General features: G+C 40.8%; 1 protein-coding gene across 1 annotated transcript; it reads left to right on the top strand.

The window, feature by feature from the left end:
- The first annotated feature begins 5305 nt into the window (after positions 1 to 5305).
- Positions 5306 to 8860, top strand: LOC136174406 (T-cell surface glycoprotein CD1b-2-like). Its single transcript, XM_065944616.1, has 6 exons — positions 5306 to 5363; positions 5618 to 5884; positions 6545 to 6823; positions 7044 to 7322; positions 7832 to 7925; positions 8570 to 8860. The coding sequence occupies exons 1-6, from the start codon at positions 5306 to 5308 to the stop codon at positions 8589 to 8591; spliced, it is 999 nt and encodes a 332-aa protein (XP_065800688.1). The 3' UTR covers positions 8592 to 8860.
- Positions 8861 to 12038: the final 3178 nt, after the last annotated feature.

Genomic DNA, 12038 nt, shown 5'->3' with positions numbered 1-12038 from the left:
GTTTTCATTTTTTAATCTTTCTTTTCTGTCCATCCTTTTATTCTTTCCCTCCATTTTATCAATTAATATTATGCCCTTTTAGCCTCGGTATTTCCACTAGAAACTTTCCCCAACTCCCATCTATAGGTAAATTTATTTTTAAAAAATTGCAGTAAATTACATCATGGAAAATTTACTGCATTAGCCATTTTTTACACATATAGTTTAGTAGTCCTAAGTACATTCACATTTTATGCAGCCAATCTCTAGAACTCTTTTCATCTTGAAAAACTAAAAGTCTAGACCCATTAAACCACTTTCCCCAATCCTTGCTCCCTCAGACCCTGGCAACCAGCATTCTACTTTCTGTCTATATGAACCTCTATACTCTAAGTACCTCTAGAAGTGGAATCATTTGCATTTTGTAATAAATGGTTATTACATTTAGCATTATGTCCTCATGATTCATTCATGGGGTCATCTGTATTAGAATTTCTTTCCTTTTAAATGTTGTTTTATTTACCTGTTCATCTCTCAACAGCCACTTGGGTTAATTCAATAGTCACCTTTTGCCTATTGTGAATAAGGCTGCTATGAACATAGTATACAAATATCACTTAAGAAGAGCAATTTTTTGTTGTGTTCTTAACAGGTCATATCAGAATATCTCATGAGCCCTGAATGTCTCCTTTTCCATTTGGAATAAGTATCCAGGAACCCTGAAACTCAACTTGTCAGCCTAGGAGTCAATCTCATCATATTCCATCAAAGAATCATCACATTTGATCAGATCATTGTTGTTGTAGGTTGTAAGATAAATCATAATTTATACCCTAGCAGAAACATAAATGAAAGTTGCTATTTTAAGACAATATCACTAGCAGGATCCACTCAGATTTCATAGATGTAATTTGTGAGAAAGAATATACCTTGGAGTAAATGAAATGATATACACAACTTCATGGTGACATTCCTTTGATTTCTTATTTAAAACTTTTTTTTGCTTCTGCTGAAATATTATTTTTCAAATTGAACTAACTGTAATTATGCTGAGATAATTGTATTTGCAGAGCTGCTGAGCACTTTTAACAAACTTTCTCCATCTTGGCCTGGATGATTTTCTAACTATAATGGTTAGCTGAGCAGCTTGTTTCTCCAGAAAACCTTCCTTTATGCTACAGTAGAAGTAACCTCCCTTGACTGGTATCTTGCATAGATCCACTTTACTCATACCCAGAACACTACAGCTCTTATTGTTTTTCTTTTCTTTCTACTTATAAGTTCCTTGAGAGAAGAGCTTGCTCTTGGTGGATCTCTGGCCCAAATCATATTTTTGTGTGTAGTGTTTTTATTGTTATTCTAAAGCTATCCTGTGTTTATAGACTAGTGAGATATGGTGTATAGTGAGACAGGTGGATAGTATGGAATATAACATATAGTGGGTTTAAGTGAGTACATAATTGTGTTGATTCACAGGAAACTAGAATTTTTCTATGTGGAAAAGTTGATGTGAGTAAATGAGTAAAACTCTGTAGTTTTAAACTTGAATTGCAAGTATAAATAAAAAAATCATAATATTAAGACTTTAAAAAAGGTCCTGGCCACTTAAAAATCCCAAAAATGAAGGTTTAGAACTCAGATTAAGGCTTTCATATAATATTTTCCCACTACAAGGAACCAAAGTACCTTGGAGAAATGGCTGATTTCTAGTTTGGAGCAGGAAGTTTCTCCAAGAGTCTGGAACAATTTTGCCATACCAGAAGGTAAAGAGAAGCTCAATGATAAATGTATGATAAAAGGATTCATATGCGACTGGGTTGAAAAAACTCCCATGTCATAATTGGGACAGTTTGAATTTCAAGAGAAACAATGGCTAGGATTTGATGTTGTTGTTTAACAGCTAAGTTGTGTTGAATCTTTGTGACCCCATGGACTGCAGCATGCCAGACTTCAGTGTCCTTCACTGTCTCCTGGAGAATGCTCAAATTCAGGTCCATTGAATCAGTGAAGCTATCTAACCATCTCATCCTCTGCCACTCCCTTCCCCTTTTGCCTTCTATCTTTCCCAGCATCAGAGTCTTTTCCAGTTCATCAGCTCCTTGCATCAGGTGGCCAAAGTGCTGGGGCTTCAGCTTCATCATCATTCTATCCAATGAATATTCAGGGTTGATTTACTTAAAGACTGACTGGTTTGATCTCCTTGCAGTCCAAGGAATTCTCAAGAGTCTTATTCATCCCTTCAGTTAGAAAACATCAATTCTTTGTCACTCAACCTTCTGAACAGTCCAACTCTTACCATTCGTACATTGTTGTTGTCTCTCAGTCCTGTCTGACTCTTTGTGACCCCGTGGACTGCAGCACACCAGGCTTCCCTGTTCATCACAAATCTGGAGTTTGCTCAAACTCATGTCCGTTTAATCAGTGATGCTATCCAATCATCTCATCCTGTGTTGCCCCTTTCTCCTCTTGCCCTCAATCTTTCTCAGCATCAGGGTGTTTTCCAATGAGTCGACTCTTCATATCAGGTGGCCAAAGTATTGGAGCTTCAGCTTCAGCATCAGTCCTTCCCATGAATTTTCAAGGTTGGTTTCCTTTAAGATACACTGATTTGATCTCTTTGCTGTTCAAGGGATTCTCAAGAGTCTTCTTCAGGACCAGAGTTTGAAAGCATCAATTCTTAGGTACTCAGCTTTCTTCATGGTCCAAATCTCACATCTGTACATGACTACTGGAAAAACCATAACTTTGACAATACAGACCTTTGTTGTCAAGGTGATGTCTCTTCTTTTCAATATGCTGTCTAGGCTTGTCATTGCTTTTCTTCCAAGGGCAAGTGTCTTAATTTTGTGGCTGCAGTCATTGTCCACAGTGATTTTGGAGCCCAAGAAAATGAAATCTGTCACTGTTTCCATTTCCCCCCATCTATTTGCTGTCAAATGATGGGACCAGCTGCCATAATCTTAGTTTTCTGAATATTGAATTTTAAGCCAGCTTTTTCACTCTCCTATTTCACTTTCATCAAGAGACTCTTCACTTCGCTTTTTCTATAAGGGTAGTGTCATCTGCACTTCTTAGGTTATTGATATTTCTCCTAGCAATCTTGATTACAGCTTGTGCTTTATCCAGCCTGGCATTTTGCATGATGCACTTTGCATAGAAGCTAAATAAGCAGGTTGACAATATACAGCCTTGATGTACTCCTTTCCCAGTTTTCATCAGTTTGTTGTTCTATGTCGGGTTCTAACTGTAGCTTCTTGACCTGAATACAGGTTTCTCAAACCGTCTCTTGAAGAATTTAAAAAAAATTGTTGTGATCCACATAGTCAAAGGCTTTAGCATAGTCAATGAAGCAGACAGTGAAAGTCTCTCAGTCGTGTCTGACCCTTTGCCACCCCATGGACTATACGGTCCATGGAATTCTCTAGGCCAAAATACTGGAGATGGTAGGTTTTCCATTCGCCAGGGGATTCTCTTAACCCAGGGACTGAACCCACATCTCCTGCATTGCAGGTGGATTCTTTGTCAGCTGAGCCACAAGGGAAACCCCCAGTGATGCAGAAGTAGATTTTTTTTTTTTTTTTGAATTCCCTTCCTTTATCTATGTTCTAGCAGATGTTAACAATTTGATCTCTGGTTCCTCTACCTTTTCTAAATCCAGCTTGGACATCTAGAAGTTAAATTTTGGCACATGGTTTAAATTACAACATTAAAAACAAAAAGTTATAGCACAGGCTACACAGTTGCTTGAGTTTCATTTGTTTAGTTTATCAACATGCCCCAAATCGAGAAGTGGAAAAATTAAAACCACCAAATCAGTGAGTAATATTTAGTAAGAGTTTATTTTGGATATAAAAACAATCCTCAAATGGGGAGATTCCAAATTAAAAGATTGATGTGAAGTTCAGGGGCATGAAATTACAAAATGACTTACAGAGTAAAAATGAGGAAGTTATTAATTTTTACAATGATTGATTACTACAGTATAAGTTTCTCTTGCCATTTTTCAGTAGTTGACTTCTGTTTCTTTTATGATTGTCAGAGCCATTTACAAAACAAACCTAGCTTGAATTTCACTTACTTTTGTGAAAATAAGTTGGTTTTAGTTTTCTTAAATGGCTTAAACATTTTTGCCTGCTCAGGAAATTCTCACATCCATACTCCATGTGTATGTAGTTTTAGTACTCTTTAGATACTGTGACCAGCACTCAGACTGTACCGGATTGCATAGTAGCTGTCCTCAAGCAAGCACTAGATACCAGCTCACCTGGGCAACTGCCTTGGACTTCAGTGGAAGGTCCTCTGGTGTCCTCAGGCTTAGAAATCTTACTTCTGGACCTGAGGTGTGTGTCTTCCTTGCTTTTGGAGTAGACTTTAAGGTACTTGTATTTATTTTTGTAGGGAACTTAAGGGAATCAGAGGTAAATTTTCACCTTTTTATCTCTACCGTCTCAGACTAATTTTCACCAATAAAGGCAAGATCTTGTTTACTGATCCTCTTGATTGGAGTAATTGAAATTTTGAAATAATTTGTTTCCACTCAGGTTTTCACTTTGGTACCATGGGCCATTGAGAGAGGAGCCTTTATAGTATTAGTGTGGAGTAAAAATCAAGCTCTGAGTGCCATACTTCCTGGACATCATCTTCATGTCCCAGTGAGTCTGTCAGTACCTTTAGCCAAGTATTAGCCAAGCAGGAAATACTAATGGTGATGATAAAAATGGTACAGAGAGCATAGGTTCACTTTTCTGGTGTCTGACTCCCTGAAATGGGGGCTGGAGTTCTCAGAATCTCCCTTTCTCCGGTGCATCTCCATTCTCAGAGGAGGTCTCTCTGTGAGTGTACACAGGTGCTGTGGCCACTCACACTGATCTCTCTGGTATTCTCTCCAAGACTACCTGACCTACCTCTCTGTTACTGCTGCATCACTCTCAGTGTTGTATTTGCTGTATGAGAGAATGAGATAGGTGGACAAACCAAAGGAATACTTCTAGATTCAAAGAGATCGGAAGTTGAGCAATTGTTTAGTATTACCCTCTTATTTAATCGATGTGGAAATAAAGGATTGGGAAGGTGAAATAACTCTTCAGCATCACAGGGGAGCTTTTCCAGGGTAGTGAATATAAAGGAGATTAAGATCAACGAATGGAAATGAGGTAGAGTGGGAGTTCAGAGTTGTGGGAGGCACAGTTTTTCTGAGATGTGTAATGTGGGTCAAAGATTTGTCAGTTGGGGAAGGGAGGAAGTCAATTTAGAGTACTGAAAAAAATTGCTGAAATTAGAGCTCAAATATCAGCTCTGAGAGTCAGAAGTTCTACTTCCCAGTGAAATGCTGCTTCTACCACTTCTGTTACTTGGACTTATCCTCCCAGGTGGTGACAATGAGGGTAAGAATAACTCTGGCTGCTCCCAGCACAGGTGCGGGGGTTCTGGATGAAAGCATGCCACACCTACCACTAAGGGTCTGGGCTCTGCTGTCTCCAGCCCTCTCCCCTATTCTGGAGGCTGGGGATGGAGCCAGAAGCTTTGGGGGCAGGGAACTGTTTCAAGCTCTGTATTGTTGTTCAGACTCTGGGATCTTTTTCATTCTATCCTGATTCTACATTTTCCCCTCACTCTTCTTATTTTTCCACCACTACAGTGTTCCAGGGGCCAGCCTCCTTCCATCTCATGCATATTTCAACCTTTGCCAACGGCACACGGGCTCAAAATCAAGGCTCAGGCTGGTTGAATGACTTGCAAATTCATGGCTGGGAGAGTGACTCAGGCACTATAATTTTCCTAAAGCCCTGGTCCAAGGGCAACTTTAGTAATGAGGAGATGACTGAGCTGGAGGACCTCTTCCAAGCCTACCTCATTGGATTCACTCGGGAAGTGCAGAATCGAGTCAATGAGTTCCAGCTGGAATGTGAGTACAGTCCTCTGATCTGGAGAGACTCTCTGACTTTTCTGTCTCTTGTGTCAGGCTACTGCTCCCTCTGATGATGGTCCCTTTCCCCCCTCTTTATCCAACTGCATGTACACACTTGTCCAGAATAGCCTTCAACCCTGACTCCATACCTCCACCCAGTATCCCAGATTCTTCCTGTTTCTTGCTCTTTTCTGTGTACATGACCACTCTTGTGGTCATTTCTTGTTTGTGTGTATGTAACTTGCTTCTCTAAAACCCCAAGGAAGAACCTCCTTTTCCTACTCTGTGCCTGAGTGAACTTAAGTGTGACTTTCTACCCCTCCACTTGATGTCCTCAAGCACCTGCTGCCAGATTACCTTCTCTGCATGTAACCATTCCCTACACCATGGAATGCTGCACTTTCACTCCATCACACATTGCTCCTCTCCCCTCTTGCCCACTCTACATCTTTAAAACAGCCTAACCCCACCATTGATGATATGCATACCTCTCCCCAATGCTCTTTCTGAAAAGTCCTGAATACTGCAATTGGTTTTATGTCAATAATTTCAGCTCTCAACTTGTCACCACTAAAATAAAAAAGTCCTATGCCTTTTTCTCATCTCTTTCTTTCCTGTTTGCTTTTTAATAACTTGTCTCTGTTTTCCTTTACCCAGACCCCTTTGTGATCCAGGTCACAGTAGGCTGTGAGCTGCATTCTGGGGAGGCCAGACAAAGCTCTTTGAGAGGAGCTTTAGGGGGATTGGACTTTGTGAGGATCCAGAATCATTCCTGTGTGCCTGCATCAGACAGTGGCAGCAGGGGGCAGAAGTTTTGTGCACTCATGAGTCAGTATCAAGGCATCTCTGATATCATTGAGAGGCTCCTCTCAGAAACCTGTCCTCGATATCTCCTGGGTGTCCTCGATGCAGGGAAGGCAGAACTGCAGAGGCAAGGTTAGTCTTATGCTCTCCCCAAGATGTTTCTATTTCTCCTCCCGCCACTTTCTTTAAATTCAAAAGTGAAAAGTACCTAAATAGAGAAATGATTAATCAATAAGTCATTTGGTGCCCATAGGAGTGGAAGAGGTAACTGTCCAAATCTGTGGGTTTCTGAGTCCCTATCCTCTGAATTGGAGTCATAATCTGATGTTCTTACTGCTGCTTCCTACCCCAGTGAAGCCGGAGGCCTGGCTGTCCAGTGGCCCCCCTCCCCGGCCTGGCCACCTGCGGCTGGCCTGCCACGTCTCAGGATTCTACCCAAAACCCATGCGGGTGACGTGGATGAGGGGCGAGCAGGAGGAGCCTGGCACTCAGCAAGGAGACGTCATGCCCAACGCAGACTGGACTTGGTGTCTCCGGGTAACCCTGGATGTGGCAGATGGGGAGGCGGCTGGCCTGAGCTGCCGAGTGAAGCACAGCAGCCTGGGAGACCAGGACATCATCCTGTACTGGGGTGAGGAGGAAGTGGGGCCCAGCTGGGGATGGGAGGAGGTGGTCCTCAAGAACAGAGAGTGAGACACACGAAGGGGAGAGATTTGATGGATGAGAGAAGGATGGAGGGAGGAAGACAGGCTTGGAGAGAGGAAAGGCAGGGAGGATAGAGAGAATCAGGGAGACAGAGAGAGAGAGAGAGTCAGAGAGACAGAGTTTGAGATTTGTTTCTAGGACTACAGTTCCAGAGGTATGAAAATAGCTGATCTAAGCTGTACAATAGATAAGAATGAAGTAGTTTCACTACCACAGTAGTAGCAGTCCCACTGTAGTCTGGGTGGGGTTCAGCAAGAAGCAGAGAGTAAGGGTGGCTGTGAGTATAGGACCTCTGGGAATATGAGCAAGGGAACCAGAGATGTCCATGCATCAGAAGCAGTTAATGGTGGTGTTGACACTCAGATGGGCAAGAAGGCCTGGAGAACTAGAGAATGGGTTTGAAGTGACATTCATTTGTCTTCTCCCAATTGCCAGGACACTCCACACCCATTGGCTTGATACTTGTGGCAATAATAGTACCCGCCTTTATCCTTTTGATAATCCTTGCAATATGGTTTTGGAGACGCTGGTGAGTTTTCATTTTTTAATCTATTTTTTTTCTGTCCATCCTTTTACACTTTCCCTCCTTTTTATCTATTAATATTACATCTCTTTAGTCTCAAAATTTCTGGCAGAACATTTCCCTTTTGTCCCCAACTCCCATCTGTAGGTAAATTTATTTTTAAAAAATTGCAGTAAAATACATCATGGAAAATTTACTGCATTAGCCATTTTTTTTTTTACACATATAGTTTAGTAGTATTAAGCACATTCACATTTATGCAGCCAATCCTTAGAACTCTTTTCATCTTGAAAAACTAGAAGTCTAGGCCCATTAAACGACTTTCCCTAATCCTTTCTCCCTCAGGCCCTGATAACCACCATTCTACTTTCTGTTTATATGAATCTGTCTACTCTAGGTACCTCATAGAAATGAAACCATTTGTCTTTTTGAGAATGGCTTATTCCACCTAGCATTATGTCCTCATAATTCATTCATGTGGTGGCCTGTATTAGAATTTCTTTCCTTTTAAATGTTGTTTTGTTTACCTGTTCATCTCTCAACAGACATTTGGGTTAATTCACATTTTAGCTGTTGAGAATAATGCTGCTATGAACATAGTGTACAAATATCTCTTAAGTTGAGCATTTTTTTGCTTGTGTTCTTAACAGGTCATGTCAGAATATCTTGTGAGCCCTGACCATGTCTCCTTTTCCATTTGGAATAAGTATCCAGCAACCCTGAAACTCAAGTTGTCAGTCTAGGAGTCAATCTCATCATATTTCATCAAATGATCATCACATTTGATCAAATCATTGTTCCTGTAGGTTGTAAGATAAATTTATACCCTAGCAGAAACATAAATGAAAATTGTTATTATGAGACAATATCACTATCAGGATCCACTCAGATTTCATAGATGTGATTTGTGAGAAAGAATATACCTTGGAATAAATGAAATGATGTACACAATTTCATGGTGACATTCCTTTGACTTCTTATTTAAAACTTTTGTTTTTTGCTTCTGCTGAAATATCATTTTTCAAATTGAACTAACTACAGTTATGCTGAGGTAATTGTATTTGCAGAGTTGCTGAGCATTTTTAACATAATTTCACTGTCTTTATTTGGATGATTTTCTAACTATGAGGGTCAGCTGAGCAGCTTGTTTCTCCAGATAGCCTTCCTTACTGTTAGAGTGGAAGTAACTCTCCCTTGACTGGTATCGTGCATAGATCCACTTTACTCTGTACACAGGACACTGCAGTTTCTTTTCTTTTTCTTTTCCTTCTACTTATGAGTTCCTTGAGAGAATGGCTTGTTCTCAGTGGATCCCTGTCGAAAACTTATTTCTGGTGGTAGAGTTATTACTGTTATTGTAAGACTATCATGTTTGTATAGGTTAGTGAAATGTAGTATACAGTGGGGCAGGTGGATAGTATATAGTTTAGGTGATTATATAGTTGTGCTAATTCACTTGGAACCAAGCTTTCCATTTAGAGAAGTTAATGTGAGATACATGTAATATTAAACTCTGTAATCTTAAATTTGAATTGCAAGCATAATTAAAAAATCATAATATTTAGACTTTAAAAATGTCCTGAAAACTTAAAAAGCCCCCAAATCAAGACTTAGCGCTCACATTATGGCTTTGACATATTTTCACACTAAAAGAACCAAAGCACCTTGAAGAAATGGCTGATTTCTAGTTGGGATAGAGAGATTCTTCAAGAGTCTGGAACAACTTTGCCATACCATAAAGTAAAGGGAAGCTCAATGATAAGGGTATGTTGAAAGAATTCACAAATTACTGGTGTGAAAAGGCTCCCGTGTCACAATTTGGACAGTTTGAGCCTCAAGAAACAATGGGGCTAGGATTTGTTGTTGTTCAGTCACTCAGTCATGTATGACTCCTTGTAATCCCAGGGACTTTACAGCATGCCGGTCTTCCCTCTCCTTCACTATCTCCTGAATTTTGTTCACATTCATGTCCATTGAGTTGATGATGTTATCTAACCATCTCAACCCCTGCTGCCTCTTCTCCTTTTGCCTTCAATCTTTCCCAGCATCAGGGTTTGTTTTCTTTTTTCCTAATGCATCAGCCCTTCACATTATGTGGCCAAATTATTGGAGCATCAGATTCAACATCGGTCCTTCTAATGAATATTCAGGGTGGATATCTTTTATGATTGACTGGCTTGATCTCCTTGCAGTCCAAGGAACTCTCAAGAGTCTTCTCCAGCACCACAATTCAAAAGCATCAATTCTTCAGTGCTCAACCTTCTTTGTGGTCCAACTCATATCTGTACATGACTACTGGAAAAACCAAAGATTTGACTATATGGACTTTGATTGGCAAAGTGATATCTCTGTTTCTCTTAACATGCTGTACAAGTTTGTCATAGCTTTCCTTCAAAGGATCAAGTGCCTTTTAATTTCATGGCTACAGTCACAGTATGCAGTGATTTTGGAGATCACACACAAAAATATCTCACTGTTTCCACTTCTATTTCCCTTTCTATTTACCATCTCATACCTTCAAGATGGCAGAGTAGGAGGATGCACATTCATCTTCCCTGGCAAGAACACCAAAATTTCAATGAGCTGCTGAAAAAGCATAGACAGAATATTGGATTCCACCAAAAAAAGATACCCCATATCCAAGGGCAAAGGAAAACCTGAAACAAGATGGTAAGAGTGGCACAATTGCACTTAAAACCAAAGTTCATACTCTCCAGAGACACTTGGAGAGTGCAAAAGAAACCTTGTATACACCAGGACCTAGGGCAGGGAGCAGTGACCTGCACAACTGACTGAACTAGGCTTGCCTTTGAGTATTTGAGTGTCTCCTGTGCAGGTAGTAGGGTAAGTAGTGGCCTGTCGTGGTGACGAGGACTTTGGCAGCAGCAGTCCTGGGAGTTGCAGTGTGTGGCATAAGTCCTTTTGGAGGAGGTCACCATTAACCCCATTATACAGCCTCAGATATACAGATGACACCAGCCTTATGGCAGAAATTAAAGAGGAACTAAAGAGCCTCTTGATGAAAGTGAAAGAGGAGAGTGAAAAAGTTGTCTTAAAACTCAACATTCAGAAAAATAAGATCATGGCATCTGGTCCCGTCATTTCATGGCAAATAGATGGAGAAATAATAGAAACAATGAGAGACTTTATTTTCTTGGGCTCCAAAACACTGGAGATGGTGATTGCAGCCATGAAATTAAGGCACTTGCTCCTTGTAAGAACACCTGTGACCAACCTAGACAGCATATTAAAAAGCAGAACATTACTTTCCTGACAAAGGTCCATCTAGTCAAAGCTGTGATTTTTCCAGTAGTCATGTAAGGATGTCAAAGCTGGACCACAAAGGAAACTGAGCACCAAAGAATTGATGCTTTTGAACTGTGGTGTTAGAAAAGACTCTTGAAAGTTTCTTGAACTGCAAGGAGATCAAACCAGTCAATACTAAAGGAAATCAGTCCTGAACATTCACTGGAAGGACTGATGCTGAAGCTCCAATACTTTGACCACCTGATGCAAAGAACTAACTCATTTGAAAAGACCCTGATGCTGGGAAAGAGTGAAGGCAGGAGGAGAAGGGGACAATAGAGGATGAGACAGTTGGATGGTATCACTGACTTGGTGGACATGAGTTTGAGCAGGCTCTGGGAGTTGGTGATGGACAGGGAAGCCTGATGTGCTGCAGTCCATGGGTTTGCAAAGAGTTGAACATGACTGAGTGACTGAAATGAATAGAGCAACTGAGCATGCGACCCACAAACTGGAGAGCCAAAGAAATTCTGGTATAACAAATTTAACGACAGTTCTTTCTCACTGTGAAAATTATGGGGCCCACAAGAAATTTCCCAGGGAATGTGCCTTTGAAGGCCAGTGGAATTTGATTACAGAACTTCCACAGGACTGGGGGAACAGACTCTTAGAAGGCACAAACAAAACATTGTGTGCACCAGGACCCAGGAGAAAAGGGCACTGACCCCTCAAGAGACTGAACCAGACTTGCCTATGAGGGTTCAGGAGTCTCTGGCAGAAATGTGGGTTGACAGTGGTCTGCCCCAGGCCAGGGACACTGAGTGCAATAGTCCTGGGGTGTGCAGTATGCTGGCATAAGTCCTGGAGGAGGTT

The sequence above is a fragment of the Muntiacus reevesi genome, chromosome 1 (assembly GCF_963930625.1).
Source record: "Muntiacus reevesi chromosome 1, mMunRee1.1, whole genome shotgun sequence".
Taxonomy (NCBI): domain Eukaryota; kingdom Metazoa; phylum Chordata; class Mammalia; order Artiodactyla; family Cervidae; genus Muntiacus; species Muntiacus reevesi.
Note: the sequence above shows the minus strand (reverse complement) of the source record. Positions and strands in the feature narration are given on the sequence as shown.